Source organism: Syngnathus scovelli, chromosome 6 (genome assembly GCF_024217435.2).
Source record: "Syngnathus scovelli strain Florida chromosome 6, RoL_Ssco_1.2, whole genome shotgun sequence".
In the NCBI taxonomy this organism is placed as follows: domain Eukaryota; kingdom Metazoa; phylum Chordata; class Actinopteri; order Syngnathiformes; family Syngnathidae; genus Syngnathus; species Syngnathus scovelli.
In genome coordinates this window covers 19,064,860-19,090,879 of record NC_090852.1, presented here as the reverse complement: position 1 = coordinate 19,090,879, position 26,020 = coordinate 19,064,860, and the positions used below count along the sequence as shown (strand labels likewise).

The following is a 26,020-nucleotide window of genomic DNA, read 5'->3' as shown; positions in this document are numbered from 1 at the left end:
AGAATACAGCTATAACAAATGAAATCTCCTTGTGACTTTTCATGCTTTTCGTTTTATTTCCCTTGCCACTCTGACCTTGGCATGACAGCCAGATAGACTGTCAAAGTGGTCAGGCTGTGCTTTTCTCTCCTACTACAAACAATGTGAAATGGCCAATCTGCCCTGGAACTGGATGTCAATGCTAGACACTACACAGCTATCTCAGAGAACAAAAGGTCCCCGGAGCCATCACGTTGCCGGAGTTTAAGAAAAAAAAAAACATCCACTTCAGGATTTGCAATCATAAAAAAAACCCAACTTCTTCTCTGTGGTTTTCTAAGCTGCAGCTGATTTCCTTACTCTTTTGGTAGCCGTATGCCCGGGAGTTGATTAACACTCGCGTATTTCGACACAATCTCACACAACGCCCTGAGAAAGAGGAAATAGACCCTCTCCTCGAGAAGAAGTCGCACATGAAACGCGAGAACGTCATGTTTTTTTGGCAAGCAAAGAATATGTAAAATAATACATCCAGATGGCCCTCTGAATGGCACGTCGCCTTGCTCGGGCTGAACACTGAGAACATTCTAGAGCGCTGCTTTTGTGCACCGTACTGAAAGTGTGCATTCATTCTCACAGGAGTGCATCAGCTGCAGCAGAGAAGCCGCTCTAATACGTACTTCTGCTCCTATTCCAAAACCCTCAATCTTCTTTTTCGGACCAAATAAGCATGACAAGAACATTCATCTAAGGTCACTCCATTGAGACATCCTGAACATGTTTGATAAGTCTGTCGTTCATGTGTCCTTCGCATGACTAATTTGCTTTCCTGTCAGGTGGCATCCAATTTCCACATCCGGTGGCCTGACCAAAAACGACACATAAGACTATAAAGTGAGCTGTGCAAGATTAAAAAAAAAAAAAAAGTCCAATGATGACAATGAAGATCTCACAGCTCTCACGTCCCCCCCCCTCCCCACAGTGTGCCACTTGTGTGCTCCCTGAGGATGATCTGAAGAAGACTTTGCCTGTGCTTGTCTGGCTGCATGTCAACTGGCAGAGACCCCGGAGTTTCTCAGAGAAAGGTTTGTGGAGGTAGAAGAAGAAGAAGAAGAAAAAAAACCCCATCACATCTACACTTTTCCTAAGCGTCGTCATCACAGCCAATCACGGCTCAGCTTCAGAAAACTGAGCCGTGATTGGTTGTGAGTTGGGACTTGTGAACTATGATGTCATTTTCAGTTGACAGCAAAATGGCCGCCTTCTGAAATGACTACAAACAGGTGGATTTGACCTATTTGTCATATTCCACAAACAAAACATTGTGTTTTGACTCATTGGGCTGCAGAGAACATATTAGAGCAATAAAAATTGGAAGTTGATGTCCTCTTTAATTGTTGGTTTGAATTTGTGATTGTCGTTAAAACTCAATCTTTTATAACAGAAAAGAGAGCAGTGGGTAAAGACATAACTTTTCCTCTCATCTTTGCATCTCTGGACAATTTAGATATTTTAAATTGTTCTAAGATGAGAACCAGTGAACACCTTCAATTGGTCGCCCTGCAGGCAATCGCACACTCCACTAAAATTCTCGCGAGACGAGGCTATTAACTAATTAGTCTTCAACAAACCTAACATAGTTTGAGAGGAAGCAGAGTAAGGTCGGAGCCCCAAAAGTGCTTTGCAGACAGACGCTCTAATCCCATTTGTCAATTTGTCAAGCTCCAAAACGTGCCTTTCGGGCTGTGCGCATCCGAAGGCAGCAGTGGCAACCTGTGGCGAGACTTTGAAAGTGTCTGCGTGTCGGAGTCTTTTGGGGCCACGCCGCACCCAATGAGAGCTTGGCGCGGTGACGATGCAGCAGCGCGGTGCCGGTGCAGGACACGCCCCCAGCATGGATACAGGCTGCAGGGACAGGCGCTCCGAGACACTCTCACTATGTGCTGGAGAGCGTCTGAAGCAACCATGGGACGAGTTGACGCGTCCAACTTTCAAGAGTTGCCGCACTGAACAAAGACTTGCTCTTATTTCTTTTCATCTCCTTCACTCGGGGAGGGGGGGGGGTGAAGACTTGTGCGCGCTTGCGATCGTCACGCAGGATGTTATTGCTGACGAGACTCGGAAAGCCGGGTATGAAGAGCGTAAAGTCTCTCTGATGAGATCCACCTCCTTCTATCCGCCACACAAAGGGAACCACGGAACAAGTTCTTTTCTCCCCCACGAAGCCCACGCCATCGTTTTCTTCTTTGGATGTCATAGTGGGGGGGTTGTTTGAAAGACGTCATGGATCACTTCGCAGCGGAGTGCCTTGTCTCGATGTCCAGCCGTGCGGTCGTCCACAACCGGGAGATGAAGCCGGACAGCCCGTCGCCTTCCCCAACGAGGAACCCGGAGGACGCCAAAGAACCCGTGGTGAAGGACAACTCGTCCCTATACGTGGTGGCCAGGATCCTGGCGGATTTTAACCAGCAGACTCCCAACGGCGTGCTCGGCGAGCAGGCGAAGAGCAAGGAGGAGAGCCAGGGCGGCCTGACGGAGGATGCAAACTGTGCCACACCTACCATCACCATCTCGGATCCGTCGCTCAAACAAAGGGGCAAAAGATCGAGAGGTCGCAACGAGCCCGAGTCCCCGCAGAAAAAGCACAAATGCCACTATTCGGGTTGTGAAAAAGTTTATGGCAAATCGTCGCACCTCAAGGCGCACTTGAGGACGCACACAGGTCAGTTGCACGTGTGCTCGCTCGTTGGACTTGCGTGCAAACGTGCTTGCTTGCATGCAACGCATTGCGCATTTCATTTCACCTGCTTGTCATTGTGTGTACGCACGCCTTTGGCTTGCTCGCATTGTTCCCTTCAACTTGGGTGAACTTTCCTTTCTCGTTAGCGCGGAGGGTGGGAGCCGAAAATAGTGCCACTCCCACTCGCGTCTCACAGCTCTCCTCCACTCGCAGTCCTCCCTCCCGCCCTCCCTCCCCTTCGCTAAAGCGAGCTGCAGCGCCAATGCACACACAATGCAGACTTCCGGCCCTTGTTTTCTTCTTCTTACTCTCTCAACAATGACGACAACAACTTCAATTACGTCTCCGAGCTAAACGATGACGGAAGCATGCTAAAAGTTGCGCACATACAACCCATGACCTTCTCGAAGCAACTCCATAGGTTTGCTTTGCATTCCTGTGGATAAGCCACAGCAAGGAGGGGAGGGCTGGTCAAATGGATGGAGATGCGGGTCAAAATTGAGGGGGTTGATAAGAACTGTGTCTGCCCAAAGCTCTTTGTTGTGATGTGCCACACCCCCGCTAGACAGGCTGCCAGCTGATCTGGCCAGCAACAGACTCTACTAGCTGAGCCCAGACCAGAGCAGACGGAGGAGCCTCGCCTCGCCTCCTCTCCTCTCTTCTCTGCAGCTTCTCCAAGCCCTTCCCTTCCCTTTTTCCTTTTGCACATGCAGCCAGCCCCTCTGCAGCACATATGACACACAAGAGCCACGTGCTCAGGTCTCACAAAGGTGATTGTGTTGAAAGGAAAGGCTCATTTCAATCAAGATGAAATGGCCTTGCTTTGAGATCCCATTCATTGTTGACCAGCACGAGAATGGCATAATGGGCGATCACTTATATTGCTTGGATGTGAGCCACATGATTTTAGGAAACGTGTGACCTACATATTTCCTATAGGAATGTTGTCATGCTTGTTCTGCATTGTCATGTTGCCTACTGCTTTAAACTCATCTCAAATGGCTCCACATTATGGCAGATTGTGCTAGTGGCTTCAAGAGATCCAAATTGATTGTCAAACTAAACCTCAAAGGGAATTAAACCTTGTGTACAAGTCAACAACTTTGCCCCCACTAGCTTGATGCTAAAATAAAAACGCCATAGTTGTGGTGGCCTTGTGATACTCAAACACAAAATATATAAACAGACAATATCACAAAACTTACTGTCATATATTCTTTATCCTCTGCGAAGAGTTCTTTGTGCTAATATACAGACAGCCTTTGTCTTGCTTTATGGCTAATGCTAAAAGTAAAAGAAAATAAATTAGGGTCAGTGCCGTACATCCAGAACATGGACACGTGGAGAAAAAAAAAAAGGAAAAAGTGAGACTCACATTTCCCGCCTTGTTGTGTTTAAATTGTGGCTGTCTTGATTTAACATCACACCAGATGTCTCCTTTCATGCATTTGATCACGGGATGCCACGGCAACGTGAAAGCAACACGGCAATGTCACACTTTGCTGGATTCTGTCTACAAGGCAAAAGACAGGAAAAAAAAAATGCTGGATCGTCACTTGCGGCAGGATTTTGGTGTGGCAATGGTGCTGAAACTGTTTGACCACATGAATATATCTCAGCTTCTTATTCCTTCAAGCAAACGTTGTGTTTGGATACACTCCCGTAACTTGCAATTGGCGCGCGTGCGTCTCATCATCTGTGAGAATAACAAGCTTTTGCGCTCCATCCATTGGACGGACGGCCACAGAATGTGGGTCATCTGAGTTCAGCTGAGCTGCCTCAGCCAACCTTGCAGTGCTTTTCACACAGCCAGACTCCGGCTGTGCTTTGCCGTGCTTCCCTCCAGATCCGACGAGTCGAGCGAAGAGAGCGCCGATCGGCAGCTCCGGCTTGTAATTGCAGAGTGGGGGGAACACTTTTATAGGCTCCCAACAAAGAGAGCCAAGTACCAGACGTTCCTACTTGTGTAAATGCCGTCATTGCGGTCTTTGTTTATGCGAGTTGGCAACGGGAGAGGAGCTCAAACTCCATCCGCACGACTCGTGTGCTCGTGTACTTTGACTCGTGTTGAAAAAGTAGTATTAAATAAATGAACCGAGTTGCAATACATTTTCAAGGAGAAAGATTTACCGGTGTTTTTGTTACCCTTTTTGGAAAGGCCGTGTATGCTAAAAATGACTCTTTTTTTTAAAATTAAAATGTCATTTTTAGTTAATTTTTTTGGCTGGCACACTGATTTTAAGTGCATTTAGTTTGAAAGCAGCAACTGGTTGTGATGGGAGGTGTCCAAGGTTACCAGATAGCATTGGAGGCGGGGCAGCCTGGAAACGTAATCTCATCGTTAATATCATCTTGTAAAACAATCTCACCTTTGAGTTATGATCTGAGCCACGAGTCATCACGATTCCAAATGACAAAGAGCGGCTTACCCGTGAGCTTCTTGTCGTGTCTTTTGGTTAGCGAGTACACGGTGTACTGAAAGTATGTCTCATTACTGTACTCTGGTTATGTCGGCTGTATTCCAAAAAGCGACATGACACCCCCCCCCCCCCCCCTCCTGACAAACTCATTACAAGTCAGGTCTTCATAAAACAACAGACCAGGGCCTTCTGTGCCCCCCCCCCCCTGCTAAGTATATAGGACCTCTTCACAAAAGGGCCCGTCTTGACAGTATATAGGACCTCTTCAAATTTTTTGGGCATCACTGAGGTGGAATCGGGTCAATAAATCTTCAAGACAAAGCGCCTAATGGCATATTTTACAGCTGGATTGAGGTTTTGTCTGGGGCCTCTTTTGTGGTCTCCTCTGATACAGACAAAATAAGTGGCGGCACCTGGCGCTAGCAAAACACATCCATTGCCCCTTATTCATGCCCTCCCTCTATTTTTGCACACGTGCGAAGCTGCGATTAGTGAGGGCCATTTTTAATTATCCCAATTTCCACACAGGAAAAAGGAGCGAGAGAAAGCCATGATTTGTTCTGCAGCTCTTCCAGCGGTTTGATATTTTTGCTTATGTCGCGACAAAGAGGGCACAGTATTCCCGACGTGGCTGGGATGAGGTAGCCCGGGTGGAGATGGGGTTTTCCCACACTCGCTTGAGTCTGGGTCTCATCCGAAGTCAAAGTGTTCCACGGGCACAAGAGGTCAGTGTGTCTACCCGCCACATGGCAGGATTTCCAGCGGCCGTTCTCAGCTGACCGATATTTCTGCTTAGTGTTGTCGGGAGAAAATCAGCAGTTTCCCGTTTCCTGCAAACCTGGGGCTTTAAGGAATGCGGCCTGCATAGTTTTTGCATGTGACAAAATCTCCACTGCCGCTAAAAATATCCCATCATCGTCATTTTGTCTACTACATCGGCCTGAAACATTCTCACAATGACTTCAAGTTTACTCACCCGTCAGTGTTGCTCTGCCCGTCTGTGGTGTGGTGTTCCGCAAGGTTCAAGTTTGAGGCCCCTTTTATTGTATTTGCTGCTCCTGGGTTGTATCTTAGCAAAGCGTCGTATTTCCTTTCACTGCGAATGACAGATCTATTTCTTACTAAGCAGTCTCAAATTTGGGTTTTAACTTGGACTGAGAATTCTGCCTGGCTCCCACACATTTTAGAGGTCATTTCAAGATTCTATGTATCTTTAAAGAGTCTCACCTTATCTCTCTTAGGACTTAGTTGAGCCTCAGCTTTTTCTCTTGCTGGTCTTCTTCTTCCTTTCAAATGACCTTTGTTAGGCAAAACTCCTCTAGGGTCATTCAAACTCGACTCAGCATGATACTTGACAATTATTGTGGTGTTTTATTGCGTTTAATCTCCATAATTTGTCTTTGTTTTTGATTTTATATGTTTGATTCTTACTTACTTACTTAGCATGCATCTGCACTTTTATGAAAAAAGTTGCATTGCTATAGTCAAGTCACCTTTGCAACCAGTTGTAGATTTCAGTTGAGCTCACAACTGTTGGACTATGACCTGTAAATCCAGAGCTGGATTTTGCGATTATGTTATACAGTAACTAATTCCGACCTACAGATTACAGTACTATTTTGTGGCCACAAATGAGCATTGAGTACATACGGCTTCATTTTTCTTGCCTGGAACCTCTTTTAGGTATATATCGGCATCTCCTGTTCTCCATCCAAAATGGTCGAATCCGATGACTACCTCCCAACTTGGCCTCTTGGCCACCGTGTTCGATTTCCAATAAAGCCTATGGCTCTAACCTTCATCGATATGAAACGTGCCTTATGTGAATTGTATTCAACTTCACGTTTGAGTGGCATTTAAAAAACAACTAACACACCATTGAGCCTTGTGGTGATTCCATCAACTTAAACAAACTGAATCCAATGTTTGCTTGACGTCCGTGCAGCTGGATGTTACGTGTCCAGTGGAAACAAGGTATTAGTTAATCCTCTTGAAGCCCGGGATGTAAATAACACCAAAGTGGAAGCCACTGCCGTGCCTGTTCTAATCATGTGGTGCTGTATTACCGCACTGTAAAGGACACATGTGACATTCACATTCTAACCTACATACATATTAGCGGGATATTTCTTGGCTCATATTGAAGCATAAAACCCGATTTAATTGCGATTAAGCGGCCACGATGGCCACTCCTAACACAGAAAGACCTCTGTCATTCACATCCACGGCCGTGTTGCTTTCAATCGCCCACAAATGTCGGTATTCTTTAGGTACGGTGGCACGGGATAATTCCCATAAAAGCCGCTCTGTTCTTCCCACCCCGGCGGAACCCCTCCCTCCCTCCCTCCCTCCAGCCTGCATAAGAAAATAGGTGGCGGAGCGTGTTGTGTTGTGGCGGAGACCCCCTGCCAGTTGGTGTTCATTACCAGCGGCAGGAAGATTCAGACCTGTGGAACACTGCACGCTGTTCAAAAAAGCTAACAAAACATTTCTTGCACGCGAGCAAAAGGCGGTGAGCGCCGAGTGCGGTCGCTCGCTCGCTCGCTCGAGTGGGGGTGGGGTGAGCTGTGGTATATATTCACTGTCAATGCCCTCCATTGATGTAGGTCATTTACTGTATTGGGCTGCATGTGTGGCTAATCTGATTAGCGTTTGAAGGGATGAGACCTCGGAGGCAGAGGGCACCCCTGTTAGGCAATCATTGGGTTCTATCTGTGAGTTCTGACTTGTTCTAGAGGAAGCTAAAGGGAGTATTTCGTTTCTTGCCAATGCATGACGTGTGGTAAATCACAGAATGTTTGTTTGGCACGTTGAGGCGTGGCCCTCAGCACAAGGTGTGGAGAATTCAATGGAACCATCAATGAAGCAAACGGAGAAGCCCTAAGTGTTTTGTGTGATTGCCAGTTGTGGTCTTGCCCAAAACCAGCTTGGAGAGACATTTTTAAAGATATTTAGTCAAAACCAAGATTTGCATTTCCAGACTCCATCACACCGTTACGTTATAAACAGCAGCGTCTACGCGGTCTGTTAAAAGGGCGTCAAAGAAACATCTTTCCGCAGCAGACGAGCATTATCTCCGTCTGTATCTCGTCTTATCGAGCAGCGCTGAGGCCTCTCGGGGGTTCTGTTATTCTTCTTCTGGGCTCCTCCGAGGTTTTGCGTCTCGTCCAGTGTCGGACTTCGTCGGCAAAACAAGTTTGTCCTGCGGGTTTACGGGTAACGGGACACCTGCGGACATACACAACCATGACTACGACTGCTTGCGTGTCCTTAGTTAACTAGGATTGAAAAGATAAAGAAGACTGCAGGTTGTTTCAACGTGCACTCAAGGTTGCAAGAGAGTGCCCACTCAAACTAATTGAGGCAAATTTGATGAGCTGGTCAATGGAGGCGAGCCATCCCCGCCCGCCCGCCCGCCGCTCCCTTAAGAGTTAAGGGGATGAAGTAATGCACGGACGGCTGGCTAAGTGTATGCAGGAATGGGACGGGTCGTACGCAACCTCGCCGCCGGCCGCGTGTCTCTAGACTGAATGTCAATATCTTCCGTGCAGTGCGGCGGATTGAGGGAAGAGCGTTACGGTTAGTACCCGCCAGTCTGATTGAAATGCATTACAGGGGTAGTCCTCCTGCTGGGAGCCAGGCTATTGTTCACAACCTGACAGCTATAAGGCCCACATTCAATGGTCTCTCTCAATAACGACAAAAGATCTCCATGTTTTTAGAGTCCTCTCCCGAGAAGCTTGAGTTGAGTTTCCGTGGCTCGCACCTGACCCCGCCCTTTCCACACGATAGGCTTGTAGGATAAAGTAGACGTTTTTGCCCCTCAAGGGACTGAAGAATCCCTTTTCTGATTTTTCAATTTTGGGATTCTTCTGTTTGTACTAGTCAGCATACTAGCAGTTTTTACATTAGGTGGTTGTCTGCTGGCAGAGAGGCGGGCCCCGGTTTGGTTAGAGGTCATAGAACCAGAAGTGTGCCAAGTCCAACCACCGGAACCAGTCTCTCGTTTTGTCTGTTCTTTTTTTTTGTGTCTGAGATATTTTCAAGTTATACAATTTTTCCCCCAGCCAGCCTTTCTCACCCGACAAGATGTGTTGCTTTCATGCCCGAGGACACGGCAGGAATGTTATCTGCTCCTATTTGATACGCTGGAGTGTTTTGTTTGTAGTAGGTGACCGAGTGGAGTTGTCGCACGGTTGCCCACGTCAAAGAAGTGATTACATCTCGCCTTCGCCGGGACCGGGCCGGCTTTCGTGACGCCGGTTTAACCCTTCCAACAGAAACCGATGGTCTTAGGCGTGAGTAAACCAAGGATGTGGGAGGGGGGGGATGGTCAGAGATAAGCCGTTTACTTACTGACCTAGTGACCTCAGAGTGAGTTATATAACTGCAGTACCTGTGACATAATCACGTTGCATGGAGCACGAGGTACAGTTGCAGTCACTCTCTTTCCTGGTAAGTGGGTCAGTGTGTTCGTTAGGCAATTCTTCCCCCCCCCTTACGCCCAACCCGGACACTTTCTGAGAAAGACCAACCGCACCCTGGATGTGGCAACCAGCCAAGGATGGGACAACCAATCCGATTCTAAGTGAGGGAAGCGTGCCGCTAAGGGAAGCTGGCATGTAGCATCATGGATTTTTTTCCGACCTAAAGCTGATGGCATTAGTCCACATGGAAATGCAATCAAGCAGCAGTTATTGAAACCCAGCAGGGAATTGTCCAATTAAAACAATTTGCAAAAAAAAGGTTACGTAACTTTGCTGTTTAATCAAGAAGATGGATCTCTAAATTTTGAACGGTTTTACCTTCATTTGGAACGCTAGCTAAGATCATTTTTGTTGCTACCGACGTCAACAATACGTCATCCTGAAATCAAGTTAAGTAGCTTAAGGTTGTTTTTATCATTTCTTCCTCAATGAATACCTGTTGATTAATTAAGGGAGGGCGTATATTTGAAAGGAGGAAATAATTAAGGAAATAGAACATGGCAAGATGCCAAACAAACAGTTTCACTTCCGTTTTTGGAAGAGTTGAACCGGAGGTTGGCTCTTTTCAACAGATGATACGCAAAAGCACCTTCAAAATTCTCACGTTTGGGCTCGGGAGGATCGGAACGAGTGAATTCATCTTGCGCATTCTTTACAGACAAGACGCTGACTAATGGCTGCACCCGACCGACCATTGGCTTATTTCCACTCAGGATCAAAGTAGCTGTTCCCTTAATCTCTTAAAGTATTCCTGGAAGTTCCTCTCGTGAAAATCCCACATTATGATTTGGGGCATCGCATTCTTTTTAGAGGTTAAGTCTGGTGTTAAATTTATCCCAGGGCCACAAAGGGGCGACGTGTCCATCAATCCCCGGTCGTGACGGAGCTCTAAATAATTTCAAGGGTCACAGCGGGTTGCCGCTGGATACCTGATGATTCCCATCATGGCTGTCTGTATAGGACTTGGGGACATCTCAGCCTGGCTCTCTGGTGTCTGGTTAAATATTAATTCTGTTGGATCTGTTACACTGGTTACTGAGCCTTAAGCAGCATGTCGAGCTTAAGCTCCACTTTTAGTAGTCACGAACATTTTTTTTTTTTTTGCACTGCCAGGTGGCCACGCCGGCTGTTGCTCTTGCTAATAAGGTATGAAATCAGACCATCATGATGCTCATCAATGAGATGAGGGCCATAGAAGTAACACTAGTATGTTTTCTGGAGGCTCAGGTTATTTACAGCTTTGAATTCTAGCCAGAAGAGACACTCAGGCACTTTGCATTGGCTGTGATAAAACATTTGAATGGAAACACGGTCGTAAATTAACACAGAGTAGAAAGTAGGAAGGACCCAGTGGGTCTGCTGCCTACAGTTGAGGTGAGGCGTCAGGAACACAGACCGGGGGCTGTCTAGACTTGCTCGCTCTGTCTGCGTGTTTTGTTGCAGTATCGCGGGGGCGATGGCGTACATCGCGTACCAACGTCTTGTTTCGGGAGTCACGCTGACATCAAGTCGCGTACGAGGAGAGTTTGACGCTAGGCGGCAACTCTTTCCATTATGGCCTTGAGGGAAACCGCAGAACAAAGAAGGCATTTGGCGGGCCCGCTCGTACGCGCTCATTTGTCACGGCACCTTTAAACACGCGAGCGTGTTTACTTCTTTTTCGTCACCGCACGTCGTTGGAGAATAAAGGTCACGTCAAAAAAAAACCTGTGCTCTGTAATACCGAGAGGAACATATGACCCTTTGTTGTGAAGCGAAAAGCATGGCGAGGCTGCTTTCATGCTCCATACACAATGTTTCCACGTGATATAGAATAGAAGGAAACCACAAGATATATGGTACCATCTGGCTTTGAGTAGATTTGTGTCAAAGCCTACTTTTATTGCCTGATAAACGGGGGGAGGGTGTAATTTTCCCATGCGCCGAGCGGCAGATAGTTACACGCTGGAAAAAGGGTGGGGTGGACCCATTGTGAATGCATCTGGAGAATTCAATGGCGGTTTTAAAAGAACTCTTTTTAGATTCCAACTATCCCTCAATATTTCTCGCCATATGATATTCAAATAGTTAAGAAATCTGTCATCGTAATAGAACCAATACGGTATTTGTCTAATAAAATGACAAACATTGAACCAGATTCGGATTATTCAATGTATTGATGTGTTTTGCTAGCCGAACTTGGTTTACTTTGACCAACCAACCAATCAGAGAACAGAATGCTTCCTGTTACTGTGGTATCGGAATGAACCAACCAATCAGAGGACAGATTGCTTACTGTTATTGTGTGCTGAGTACCTGAATTCTTGATTGGTGAAAGAAACAGTCCTATTGTTAAAATACACTAAAAAGTAAATCTATTAAAGTCTGGCTTTCAAGACTCATTTTATACACGTGATGATTTTTCGTAATCGTTCAAATTTGGCAGGGGTGTCAACAACCTTCTTGTATGTGGCGTGTTAAATTTAGAAGACATTTATTTTCACTTTGTCGGGACTTTTGATTGATGTCAGCCAGTACTACTGGTTTTGAAGGCTCTGGGCAGATTAGATTGGCATGACGACACAGACGCTGAAATCTGATTGGACAAAAGAAATGGAATGTCTCCATAAACATATTTGAAGCAGTGCAGCCATGAGGAAAATCTACAAAATGAAGAGATTTCGTGGAACAAAATTCAGGTTTTAGGTATTGTAGCAGAGAAGGCTTTAACATTCTTACATTGTCAGGCTGCTCCACCTTTTTGGTGCAAAAACAAAAGCAAAAGAAATCCGCCTACCTTTGCTATGCTGTTGTGAGTTTTGGTTCATGCTCATGAGATGTTCGACCACAAGTTTGCCGCCATGCGTCACTGTGGTTGCTGTAAGGAGAAGCAACTAGTTACAAGTGCAAACATGAATATATCACATGTCGAAATTTTTGACAGACAATCATAAGTGCAAATTGGATGACGTCATCCGCCTACCACATGACCACAGAGGCAGAATTTTTCATGAAGACAAATTTTCATCAACAAAATCAATCACTCGGTTTCGCAAGCTTACATTCCCATCATATTTATTCATTATGTTGTGTTTAATCTCAAAGTTTTGAATGATTGATTAATATGAGCTTTCTTGTCGCTGGTGACTGGGCATGTTTGGATGAAAACTTGATGAGTAAATTCTTTAGATCGTCTTTAAAATACACATCAAAGTCAATTTTGTGGCGGTTCACTTGGAATAAATAAACGTGCGCATTTGGAGGGACTGGCTTCGTGTAATGCAATTGAAAGATTGGAGAACCTACTCCATTTGGTGCCAGTCCAATGGCGAGTGTGGTTTTTGTTACCATGACTACAGCAATATCTGAAAGGAGCCCAAAAAAAGTGTCAAAAAAAACAAACAATGAAATATTTCACAATGGCATCATTATTTCACCAAGCTCAACATTATTCTGTGCATCCAGCAAAATTCACTGCAGCTCTGCTTACCTTGTGGCTCGGACTCACTCTGCAGTGATTGATGTCTGGTGGCCCACGCTCGAGAAACTCTGTGAGGGGGGGGGGGGGGAGTTATGATTTTAATTAGGGCAACAGAATGCTTGCTCACAGAAACGTTTCTATGCAATGCAAGAGAATTTGAAGTTGACTGTCCTGCTTCTGTTTTGTCCAGGAGAGCGTCCGTTCCCTTGTACCTGGCCCGACTGCAGTAAGAAGTTCGCTCGCTCCGACGAGCTAGCCCGCCACTACCGCACCCACACGGGAGAAAAGAAGTTCGGCTGCCCGCTTTGCGACAAACGCTTTATGCGAAGCGACCACCTGATGAAGCACGCCCGGCGCCACTCGGATTTCCAGCCCGGCATGCTTAAAAGGCCCCACGGCGGCGGTGGCGGCGGCGGCGGGGGAGTGGCGGGCCACGCCGCCCGTCCCGGCTCCCTCAGCGATTACAGCCGCTCGGACGCCTCCAGCCCCACCCTCAGCCCCACCCTGAGCCCCGCCCTCAGTCCCGCCAGCTCGCCTTAAACTGAACTTCGCACTTTCCGCGGCCACGCGCGTGTTCTTGTCATGATAACGCTGATGTTGTCGCACACTTGTCAGCGGCGCCCCCCATCTTTGCTAATCCCGCGCTTGCTGTGGTGTACCATACTGTACAGAACTGCTTATTGTCCAGCAATGACATGTGTGATCGATCCCATAAGAAGGTAATGCCTTTTCCCAGATGGCAATATTTCCATTCTCGACCACATGTCTGGACTTTTCTTCTAATTGTCCGTGTGCGGCAACTCCACATGACTTAGAAGAAAGACAACAGATGCCCTGATGAGTCTTAGCAAAATATTTGTCTTTCATTGTTTTTTTTTTTCTTTTCAAACGGGTGATGACAAAGGCCATAGACACACGCACGCACACACACATACACTGTAAATTGTTGGGTAATAAGTAACCCAAATTGGGTGAAACCGCAAACACAGCATCAGGTCCAAGATGGAGATAGCCATTGCTGTGTTGTTATTACCCAATTGAAGATTTGATCGATTAAATTGGATCAAGATTTGAATCTCAATTGGGGTATAAACGACCCATACTTATGAATTAAAAGATACAACAGAAGAAACAATATGTCGGTGTTAGCCAGCTAGCCAGCAGTAATGTTACATTCCATTTAATTCAACTTCAGTTCTTCACCCAATCTGCTAGGTCAAAAATCACGAACCCTAACCTTGAGTAAAAGTAATCCAGCGAGTGTTTGAGAAAAAACAACCCAGCATTTGTCGTGTGTGTGTATGTGTGTGTGCACAGATGCTAAAACAACAACACACACACCTCAGGATAGAAGACAGTTTCTCTGAATACTCCGATACTTCACACAAAATGCACAATATACTTTACTCGGAAGTTCAACCACTGGTTGGATTTTTTTTTTTTTTTTTTGCCCTGCTCAGGGATGGCCTTGTTAGCTTGAACAAATGGAGGGAAACAGTCAGTCCACACACAGACGCAGTATGTCTTTATATATGGAGAATTATACATGTAATATATGTGTAGATATGTAGACGTACAAACATGTACCCATGTATATATTTTAGCCTTACGCTCAACACACCATTGCACTCTTTTACGTCAGCCAGCCAGCTTGACTTCCTTCGAACATCATTTTAAGCCTCTTTTGAGACAAAACGACACATCAGAGCTGTAACACGAGCCCCCCGGCATTTATCCGTCTTTGCCTTTTAACACGGAACCCAGCGAAGGGAGATATTGCCCGTGTGCGTTTTGACACGTCGACGACATCCCGCAGTCAGATAATTAAATACGAGACGTCTGGTTGCAAAATTTTCGGCGATAGCTGTTACGGCTCCTTTTTGGGAATTGGGAGTGTCAGCTTTTAAACACACTAACCCTGTTCCTGCAGCGTCCATTCTCTCGCTGGACATTTATTGCGGCAAACAGCCAGAATTGGGTTATAAAGATACGTTTCAAAGCAGCTGTTTAAATACAAATGGACACAAAGGGACGGTAACGTGTAGCACATTGGGGGAGGGGCGGGTAGCAAAGACTAAGTCATTCACGGGGATGATTTGAGGCCTGCAAAATATCCCACAAGCAACGTCATGTCACCCGTCTGGCTCTACCTGTGCCGTCAAGCTTGAAAGGAACTGGAGGGTGTCGGTGGAGCTGTCTGCAATGTTCAGATGGGAGAAGGCGCCTCCTGATAAAACAAGAGAAGAGGTTTATCACGACTTGAGCAGAGGAGGAGACGCCCTCGTTTCCTGCTTATGCAAATGTACCAACTTGGGAGAGGGGTGGGTGGGGGCAACGGTACTATCGAGATCAGGCAGACTCAACACTAGCTACGGAAATATTTGGCTTCTGTGTGAAATTTCGAGATGAACCTAAAATGCATTTTTAACAACTTCTCAAAACTTTTGGACTGCTTCGAGTGCAGCAAAAAGTACGGAAACGTTGGCCATTAAGTTCACACCGGATCAATTTTATGAGTGACTTTAACATTTGAATAATTTTATGGTGCAAAGATTGTTGAATAATTATTCGTAGCAAATAAATGATCATTTTCCGAGCAATTAAGTGAAACTGGACGAGTCCCCTTTTTGACAAAGCTCACACTGTTAAACAGCTGCTTTCTAACCTCTCCAAGCAAAAATGAAAATATCGTGGAGTTGCGCCGTGACTCGTGTGTTCGGTTGCACATGTAAGTCGAGCTAAAAAAACAACTTCCATCTCGTCCGCGTGCATCCTCCTTGCAAATGCAGCGTTGCTTTGATCCCATCGCATCCATCCAAACCGTTGCCATGGCGAATGGCGCTTCATCCCCCCCTCCCTCCCCCCTTCGGTGCCGCGCGCATGTTAACAACTCCGGCAGGTGTACGTCCATGAATGGCGGGCCTTGTCTCCCCCGACTCGCCCCCGCCCTGGCGGCCATCTTTCTTTTCAAAGCAGCAGCTCTTGCCACATCCCCCTGGAGACAAATCTCCTTAGATCCATTCCCGTCACTTTTAGTAAGAGAAACCACTGAGGATAATAATAATGTTTTCAATTTTCTTAACTGCTGCTGAGCAGCCTTTATGTGCAGGTTTGCATGCTTTTCTTAATCCATAAACTGCACAATGACCTCAGGTTCCATGGGACGTATACAGCATGGGTGGCATCATTTGTTCTCACTGCTGGTCAGTGTCCAGCGAACGCCTCCCTCCCTCCCTCCCTTCTTCTCAAGGCCCACCTGCCTCTGCACAACATCCTGCCTGAGTCACAATTTGGGCTCCTTGAGGCTGAAATGAAACGCCCCTAAGAGAGAGAGAAAAAAAAAACTGGACTTAATACATGATGACATGCGAACGAGGAAATGTCCCCATCCATCCTTCCATCCTATCCATCCATGTTCTCACTGTACCAAAAAACTACTTGAATAATTCAACAGAGAAAGGCCATTGAACACCATTTTGTACATTTTGACTGTTTTTCTTTTCAGGGTGGGGGGGTGGTGTTTTTTTTCTTTGTTAATGTTTCCATCGTTTTCAGGTCCATTGATAGCTGATTTGTATGTTATGCTAAAAAAACAGAAAAAAAAAAAAAAACAGCCATCCACTCGCCAGAGTGCTGTTGATGTCAGGGTGACGAGCATTTGCTTCCATGTGGGCTTGTCCTCCATAATTCCTCCACGTTCACACGAACAGGGAATGTTCAACTGGTGGGCGACAGTTAGTAGATGAAACTTCCTGACCTCTGACCTCTATGTATATTCATTTCACATGGAATGACTCATTTTCTTCGTTCGAGTTGTTTTCCTTGAGATAAGTCACCCTGAGCGTTACACACGTGGACAAAATTGTCTTCTACAGAAAAAGAAAAAAATTACAGTGGTCATAGAAAAGAAATTACCTGAAATCTGACAAAAAATAATAAATAGAAAATTAAAATTAAGACATTGCTTTGGAATTGTGATTTTATTTTTTTAAAAAAAAGGTAAATCTAAAAAATAATAAAAATAATTATAAATACAATACAATACCTTGTTGACATTTTTAACCAAGTTGTCCTCTAACATTACAGGTGTGTTGCCCTCAGTCGGTCTATTATGGGAAAAACATGTTAAAGATAAAAGCTAGAAAACCATCTCCAAACAGCTTTTTTTTTTTTTTTTTTTTGTCCATGTGTGTAGCACCAATCCGTATTTACTCTTAATTTGTATTATTGCTTTCTTTTGGTGGTGTGTATAGTTTTCAGGATCATACCTCTTTGAAAAATAGTTTGCTTTTTTTTTGTTGTTGGTATCTTTCCAAACACACGGTGTAGCTTCTGCTCGACAAATAGCACAAATAAACAATGGATTGTTTGTTTTCTGCTTCAGGCTTCTTATTCTGTAAATAAACGACTGGTTGTGTTTGTTTTATATATGTAAAAAAAAAAAAAAAAAAAATCACAACATGTCAGGGTCCTTCTCATGCTTTTGATTCAAAATTGCAAAATGAGCCACATGAGCTGGTTTAAACATGCGGGATGATGTCAGCATTGAAAAATAATCTTAAAAAAAAAAAAAAGGACTTTAACCTATGAGGTTGCTAATCACATTGTACTGCTTAATAGTTGACTGCCTATTGTAAAAAAAATGCATTCGATTGGATTGACTGATGAACTAAGCATATTTAAAGCGACAACGTGTTGTAATATTCTGGACTGATGTCAAAGTACAGGGTTGATGGATGGATGGATGGATGGATAGATGCAACTGTGTGCCAAAACATCCACGTTCAAGGGTAAATAGCTAGTGTGACACATTGTACAGTTTTTTTTAACTGCTTTTATGTCATGTACAGGATTTGTGCATATTTGATATACTAGGTGGAATATTTTCTGCTTTGAAACCATTTGGTTGTGTAGCTTGCTTTTTTTTTTTTTATTCTTATTTAATGTGATCTTTCCGTTTCTGTATGTAACACAATTAAATGATGTACGGTGGACCTGTGCTATTTAAGTGAATAGCAAAAAAATGAATGACCCAACCCTAAATTCTTGAAGAATTAGGTAATTTTTTTTAGGTGAAAAATTAGCGAGTACGCGGGTGTCCATATTTTAATGCTAACAGACGAAGCCCGACCATTCCAAAGGATTGAGAGTTGCGCTATATAAGTTTTTTTTTTTTTTTTCCTAGCGGGGGAGACAAATGACTGTGAGGTTTTTCCACATTGTGAATCGTGCGCAAGGTACGATCCTCATTGTTTCCCAGGTGTACTGGCTCCTCGTACTTCCCCTTCGGGGCCTTGCGTGGAGCCAATTAAAATGAACATGGACATACACAGCATGTCTTCCCGCTAACATTTTTTTTTTTTTGGGGTGGGATACCTTTAAGACTAGTTAGCGAGGGCTTTGTTTGAGGGATTCTTGGGTGTGAAGTTGTTAACCAAAGGCTATGAAGGGAAATATGAATGTCGCAGTAATTTGGTTCGGCCCAGGCTGAGCTTGCTAATGGACCTTCTTTGATTCTCATACCTTGAAATGAGCATCAAACGGGTGGTTTTATCTATGGTCTTGGTTTGGATGTTGCGGCCTCTTAGAAGAAGGAGTTTAGTGCAGGTGGTGTGCGCTTTTTTGCCTCTCCCCTGTTTGTCCTCAGTGCAATGTCGCTCTCTTGATACCTCATGTGCGTTTCTCCTCTGTTCATCACCATCAGTTGCCTGTTGTCGTGACTCCGAGATGCCGCGCCCCTCCCATGGCTCTCATGTAATGTGTAAATAACTCTCGACTCAGCTACGGCCAGTACATTCTTCTATGACCTCACAGTTAACTTTCAGGTGTCTTTATTTGTGTGTTTTTTTTCTTTCCCCCCTTTCAGCAAACCAAAATCACTACACTCACTACAAGTATTACAGTTGTACAGTACCTGGGATTCCAACCACATGTAATGTAATGTGCTGGTCTTAGCTGCTCTGCTGTACCTTTCTATGGCATTATTTTTTACATGTTAGACGATATATTGTGACAATGTCCTATGCAAAAATGAAAAATAACAAGATTGTTGAATCATGTATGTTGTCATAACTCGTATGCATGGAATAGTGAAGTTTACATTTGGAAATAAATTCATAAAATATGCAGCTCTAACTTGTTTTGACTCTTTTTTTTTTTTGCCACAAGTCAGGCTGAACCATGTAATGAACGGTCTACGGACTGTAAGGAAGTCACAACAGACAAGATTGTATAAACACTAGAGTGTAGCTCCGCCCCCTGCCTGATGCTAACGCTGACCCTAGCTGAACCACTTACTCTAAAGAATTTTTTATTTTTTTTTAAACGGTTAACCTTTTCCTATTTCTACTTAACCGTAAAAGGGACCCTTGTATACACAATTGTATACTTCCTCTATTGTAAAATATTCTTTACAGGTCAGCGATCAGGCAGCTTCCTCTTTGCTAAAATGCTGCTGCCTATTTCATAAGAAGGACGTTAAATTAAATATATCACTTTGAATTTCTTTTGCGGCTGGCTGGTTTTACGTCTGTGTTCCTTTTGTCACTCTCGACCACTTTGGCTGCTAATGTGTCGCCCTAATGGACGTGGCCTCCCGTGTCTCATTGAGGATTATATTTCATTGATTCAAGCACCCTTTGAGAATGACAGCAAAGCAGGGCGGGGACCTAAAGGCCTCTGACAAGCTTGTTTCTCACACAGGCCTGTATTATTGTTGCAACAGGAAGTACACCTTGTTCCCGTATTTCACCCGTGCTAATATTTACTGTAACGACGGGGTATCAACAATGGGCGGGGCGCCACATTGCTGTGGACTCTTCCTTCCTTTTTGTGTTGCGGATTGGATTGGTTACATATTGTCAGCTTTCCAAGTAGTGTGCGTCTATGCAAAATTTCGATGGTCTGCCCAACCAAAGAGAGATTATGTAGCATGCTTTTTTTTTCTAGATGGAATTAGCATTAAGAAGTTCGGCTGATCCAGGGCAGATTAGACTGGCATAGCAACAAAGAGGCTCCACGCATATATATATATATTTAAAATAAAAAACATCTTAAAAAGACAGACCCCCTCTTTCTTGTAGACTCAGCAATGCAGCACAAGACAGGAAGGAAGTGCAAACATTTTAGAATTCTGCTCAATGATTCTGGTCTTCACCCTGCTTGTCTCCAGGCAGGTTGGAGGCACACAAGCTGCCACACTTGGCACGGCCGGACAAGCCACCATTTATACTGACTTTCACATCGACGGACAATGACGATTCTAATTTCATTTCATTGATACTTTCTTCCAGCCGCAAGATTAAACAAATGCCTCCTGACGGTGTCAACCAATCGAAACAGAGTACGATTGCGGTGTTCTTTATATCAGATCTCATCAGATTGTACGTAATGCTGAGTCGAGTGAACATTTCTTGTCGTGAATCTGCAGTTATCCTGCAGCAGGCCAGTCAAGCGTGCTAACCCAAAAAAAAAAAAAACACCATATTAAAAAGCGTGCGAGGGAGAGGAAAGCGAGAAGTGCTTATATAGATGTGTGTGTGTGTCCCATTCTCAGAGGGTCTTTTCCAGTCACGTGTGGGCCCTCCCTGATGATGACACACTTTCTGTGTGTGTGATTGGAGACAGGATGTGGATGTGGGGGGGAGGGGAGGGGCTTACACTGATGGATTTCTTCACTTACACCTATTGCAGCTTGCATTGTCAGCAAAGTGCAGTCAAGGTGAAATGTGTGTGAATGGAGATAGTTGTTACGTGCAGTGGATGAGTCAAGAATGACTTTTTTGAGTGTGTGTGTGCCAGCATGGAAAAGCGGAGGCCACCCAGCACAGGGCACAGTGGGTCGAGCTTAGATTTTGGTGGCTGGCACCGGCTCAGTGGAAGGCTTAGCTCTCAAGAAGGTCACAGAGGGCGATGAGAGGCAGCCATGTTTGACTGTGTGAGGTCGTTGCCGTCCAAAGGGAGGGGGGCATATAGTGCATCCTGTTTGAAAGGGGGCCGTGCTGTACAGGCGGTGAAAAGAGGAGGGGGCGGCGTGGGACGACCTACTACTTTACTTCGTGATAGAGATGATGTTACACAAGCAGCACCGGTTCACTCGTGCGTGTGACATCACATGAAAAATTACATTCCATTGCTCGTCTATGAAGTGTGGTTCTTAATCGGGACAAGTTGTTTTTTTCTTCACAATGTAGTTGAAAAGAAAACTACTCACCCTTTGGAGGTTGGCTTGCTGATGGAGACTCCACTTCATGCATTGCACTGTCATACAAGTGTGGAAAAAGGTCAAATGCAGTATGTATTTTTAAAAATACTTTGTATAATTATCAAAACATCATGAAAGGTGACGGGCAGGAGACCAGTCTCTTCATTTGCTTTTCTCTTTTGATGGAACTAGGCAACATGTTGGTCATATCTGAATAAATGATTAAAAACAATTGAAAATGATTCATTGAAAACGCCTGACTGTATGCACAAGTTAAATATAACTGAACTGTACCTAATAAATGTACTGTACTGGATTCCAAAAAATTAAGCACATCATGCGCAGTTAGAAGACATAATTTGCGGTATTTGAATATTTAATTAGGGGGGGGGGCTTGGTCCTATTACTGCAAACAAACATTAAATTAGGAAAATAAAGACACAGACGCAATGTTTGTAACAATAAACTATTATTTTGTTTATATATACATCTGTACCTAATGTGCAAATCAATAATTTAAAGTAGTGTAAAAGTCTTAAAGGAATACAAAATCATATCTTACAGTCTTAACATGGTGGGAGTCCATGAAGGGGGGGGAAGGGAGGGGGGGTCACGTAGAAACGAAGAGGAGGAGGAGGAGCGACACCGCGGTGTGGACAGTAGAGACAGAAGCGAACCGCAGTTGACATCCTTGGCCAGGACACACTTTTGTTAAGGACAGCATGGTAACGTTATCGGCAAACAGCATCACCAGAAACAAACGGCAACACAAACACGGCTTCTTTACAGTCGTCATGTTCAATGAGCAGAAAGCACTTGGAGGCCTGGGTTGTACCTGTTTTTTTTTTTTTGCCCCTCCTCCTCCCCCAAACCCACCGATTGGTTAAAGCACTGATGATCACAAAGGCTTGAGGTGCTCTTATAGCAGCAGGTGCTTCTGGAAAACGGCCTCTACATGAAAAGACGCACGTTGTCACGCGGGAGGGGGGGGGGACCGGTCACCACGAAGTGATACAAAGCACGACTGCATCTCGCGTGAGAAAGAGAGAGAGAGAGAGAGAGACAGACGGGTGGGCGGGCCTACAGGGGCGGACACGTAATCACACTTTGGACAAATACGCATCGGCTCTTGTTCGTACTACCCACGATTCTTCTCATCTAAGACACTTACCAATTAGCAGTATTAGACAGGCAGCTCAGAGGGACACACTGTGAACACTGCATATTTTGAGGAGCGCTCCATTGTTCAGTGTTTGGCACAGGAAATTCCTTTAAAAAAAAAAAAAAAAAAAAAAGCCACTTTTGACCCATCGCGTCGTGAATCCTTCGCAGAACAAAAGGTACGCTTACTCGATGAGGCCAATCCAATGTTAAGCCATATTGCGTGCACGTTTGAATTCCTGTGGTTGAAATTTGCTCCCGGGAGCTCGACGTGACAAATGGGACAATTTACAAGACACAGTTACCCTACAGTATCTATATATTATTGGTGCATAGACAAAATTAGGGGAGAGTGGAGCAGGAGATCACCAATTTATTGCTTCCGAGGCTGATACCAATCTCCCCTTCACTTTCTTTTGATTGCAAAACAACTCGAAATCTTTCCCGAGAGAATACGAGCAACCGAGCTGAGGTATTGCATTCAAACCGCTTCGCTCAAAACGCTCCGGCCAACGCGAGATTGAAATCTTTTCCACAATGAAAAATAAGAAGCTTCGTCTTTGCCGCATTGCAAAGAGCGTGAGGGATGACTTTTACTCTAAAACAAGTAAAAGATAAAATTGAAAAAAAACAAAATTAATAGCACAATAACATCTGGCCAAAGCTGCTCACCGTTTCCAGTTCCGCTTCCCTCATCTTGACTAACAAGGGAACGGGGGCGGGGATGGGGTGTGTGGGGGAGGGGGGGAGGGCAAATACAAGAGCATTCTCCATGGTGTTGTGGTGGATGCAAAGTGCAGGTAGCGTCGTTCTCTTGGTGGCGATGGCTATGCGAGCCTCTGCGCTTTGCTCTCCCTCTCCCTGCGCTTGAGCTCCTCCCTGTAGCAGTAAGAGCAGTAATGGTCCGTTTCGGGCCTGCCGTAGAAGGAGCAGTTGTCCCTCTTGCAGCGGCGTTGCTGAAAGCAGTACATAGGGCTTCCAGAAGCGCGCCCTTTGGTTTTGTCTTGGTTGAGCCAGGCGTGCGACGAGTTGTTGTCGTCGCCGTCGGCGAACTCCAGGCAGTCTTGAATGTCTCCCGCGTTGAATCCGTTGGTGTAGGTGTGGGACTTGTGTTCGGCGGGCATGTTGTACGCCAGCGTTTCCAGGGTGTTGGCGGTACGCACGCCCGACAGGCGAGCCGGGCTGTAGCTCTGCGACGACAGCGTGCGGTTCTGCTGCGGGTAGGTGGCGCACGTCTTCAGGGCGCTCACCGGCGCCGGCTTGTAGGCTTCTCGTAAGACGGGGGACTGCGAGTTGACATCTTGGAGGTGGATCACGCTGTGCCTCTGGATGGGAGGGGTATGGCTGTAGTGGGCCGACACGGGAACGGGCCCGAATCTCTTAGCACCAAAACTGGGGGAGGAGTAAGGCGCGGCGGGGTGGGCGACGCGGTGGGAGGCGGCGGGCGGGGTGAGCGGAGGGACCGGGAAGGTGACGTGAGGGGCGGCGGGGATGGGACTGTTCCTGCCTTGCGCCTTGAGCGCCACGGGGGGCTGTGGGGTGTAGGCGCGCTGCGGCAGGACAGGGGAGCAGCTCTCTGGGGGCGAGCTGTCCGACCTCTCCCTCTGGAAGACGCTCTCGCTCTCCGGCTTTTTGGCGACCGCGTCGCCGCCAGCGGCGGGCTTCTTCTCGGCCTCCTTCCTCTTCTGCTCCTGCTCCTGGCTGAAACGCTCCTGGGCGCTGGTCAGGTAGTAGCTGATCATCTCCTCGTGGAACTGGTGTCGGTGGCTGGTGAGGAGGAGGCCGGCGAAGATGAACTTGCGCTCGCCCTGCATGGCGGCCCGCAGGATGTTGAGGCTCAGCTTGACGTCCGTGCTGTATTTCCAGTTGTCGAGGCTCTTGTCGCCCGAGCCCCTCCCTGTGCTGTCCGTTCTGTCGATGGGGGAGGAGCTTGAGGGCTTGTCTCTATCTGTAGGGGAGGGGCTCGTGGCCTTCTCAGAGGACGTGGAGCTGGCCGAATGGCCCGACTCATCTTTATTCCCTTTGGTTGTCTTGGACTTTTTTGTTTTTTCCACTCCGTTCTCCCCGCTTCGACCTGAGCCAGAGTTGGATTTGTTCATTTTGCCGTGCACCAGACCCCCAAGACCCCCCATGTTTTTCTTCAGCTTGATGCCCAGTGTTTTGCTGAAGCTACCCAGCTTGTTGGCTACAGAATCGGCCCGGTTCTTGTCTTTGTCTTTGCGATGCTGCTGCTGCTTCTCTTTGTCCTTGTCCTTGCCGCCCTTACCCACGTTGACGTTGGAGTTGCTGCCAACAGACTCGCGGTCGGATTCGATGGACTCAGCCAGGGACTGCACGTCCTCACCCGCGGAAGCGGTCGGAGACTCGGGCTGAGCCAGGGGAGCCTATGTTCCACAGAGATGAAGGAAAAAGAACACTGCTGAAGCACTAATTGAAATGTTCACAATTCTCAGAACCTTTGCAACATCAACAGAACATTCCGTTTTTCTAGAGCAGTAATTCCTAGCAGGACACTGACTTCAACCTGGATGGAGAAGACTCAGCGGTCCAAAAAGAACATACCCTTGTTTCGGATGGAATTCGGATCCATGTGACATTCATGTAGTTGTGCAACAGGTTCAGTTTGGCCTCCAGTGACAAGATGAGACTGCAGCAAAAGATGTGTGAGGTCAGACATTAGTGTTCATGTCACACTTTTGTATTAAATATTATTATAATCCATCAATTATAATGCAGTTTACATTTCAAAGAAATCGCAAAGTGCTGACAATTTTCCCGCTTTAGAGATAATAGCAACGCCAATGCTTAGGGAATACCGGAAATATAAATGTGTTTGACACAAGTTTGACACTCGCTTCTCACTCAATTGCTGTTTTATTAAATATTTGATTTCTCAGACCAGCTGATGCGCTGATGGTGTCATGTACGGCATCAAAGCATCTGACGCCGCTCGATGTATGAAAGAAAGCGCACCATTGAGGTAAGTACTCATCTTGCTCAGTTCAAGTGTTGAGTGGAAAAAAAAGAAAAAATATTAACACTTTGAATGAAAGGGCTTTCCTCAAAAGTGGATGTGAATAGAAGACGGAGGCAAAATGAGAAGAATAAACTCAAGTAGAAGTGAGGGACTCGCATTCAAGGTTGGCAGATTTTTGCTACGTCTTTCAGTGGTTAATTCTTTTTGCACTTGGGTGACACTTAAGAAGATTAAAGTCAAAGGTTTGACGTGCATCTGGGACGTGAATCTTATTTGGCCTTTATAATTAAAGTTAAGACAAAGCAAAAATGTTAAGTCTCGGCTTCGGGTGACTAAACTTCACAGTTATGGGAAAATTGTTTCGGCAGCCAAACAAATTAGAGGCTAACCTGCTTGTGTACATTTTTTTTTATCTGCGTGGTTCCCATATTGCAGCATTTTGGAGGATAAACTTAACCCCTGGACTGGCTGGAATGTGAAACAGAAAACCTTACATAAACTCCTTCACTAAATCAGAGCGGGCGTTGCCGTTTCAGCCTGGGAAAGCCTCGGGATGACTGACAGCGCTCACAATTTGTTCTCTGTGCGCTCAC

The 26,020-nt window shown here is 45.7% G+C and overlaps 3 protein-coding genes across 5 annotated transcripts in view; 1 reads left to right on the top strand and 2 right to left on the bottom strand.

Annotated features, from left to right (window-relative positions):
• LOC125970724 (transient receptor potential cation channel subfamily M member 1) overlaps positions 1–13,280 on the bottom strand; it is a 35,668-nt gene extending 22,388 nt beyond the window's left edge. The window contains exons 1-7 of one of the 2 annotated variants that reach the window (XM_049723305.2): positions 13,096–13,280; positions 12,912–12,970; positions 12,403–12,483; positions 6,367–6,437; positions 6,116–6,235; positions 4,095–4,232; positions 3,925–4,003 (exon numbers count right to left, since the gene is read on the bottom strand). The gene's annotated coding sequence lies outside the window, so the exon portion shown is untranslated. Of the gene's footprint in view, positions 1–3,924; positions 4,004–4,094; positions 4,233–6,115; positions 6,236–6,366; positions 7,454–12,402; positions 12,484–12,911; positions 12,971–13,095 lie in introns of those variants that run through there. The other variant, XM_049723309.2, reaches the window with a different exon arrangement.
• Positions 1,785–19,221, top strand: klf13 (Kruppel like factor 13). Its single transcript, XM_049723333.2, has 2 exons — positions 1,785–2,701; positions 13,277–19,221. The coding sequence occupies exons 1-2, from the start codon at positions 2,263–2,265 to the stop codon at positions 13,624–13,626; spliced, it is 789 nt and encodes a 262-aa protein (XP_049579290.1). The 5' UTR covers positions 1,785–2,262; the 3' UTR covers positions 13,627–19,221.
• Positions 18,006–26,020, bottom strand: part of otud7a (OTU deubiquitinase 7A) — a 23,665-nt gene continuing 15,650 nt past the window's right edge. The window contains exons 12-14 of one of the 2 annotated variants that reach the window (XM_068651029.1): positions 25,013–25,097; positions 22,461–24,834; positions 18,006–21,345 (exon numbers count right to left, since the gene is read on the bottom strand). In XM_068651029.1, the coding sequence (XP_068507130.1) occupies positions 23,278–24,834; positions 25,013–25,097 (1,642 nt within the window). In that variant the 3' untranslated portion in view covers positions 18,006–21,345; positions 22,461–23,277. Of the gene's footprint in view, positions 21,346–21,741; positions 24,835–25,012; positions 25,098–26,020 lie in introns of those variants that run through there. The other variant, XM_068651030.1, reaches the window with a different exon arrangement.

Coding starts and splice junctions, on each gene's coding strand:
- klf13 (XM_049723333.2), top strand. CDS start 2,263: ATGGATCACTTCGCAGCGGAGTGCCTTGTCTCGATGTCCAGCCGTGCG. Junction 2,702..13,276: donor GCACTTGAGGACGCACACAG/GTCAGTTGCACG, acceptor TGTTTTGTCCAG/GAGAGCGTCCGTTCCCTTGT.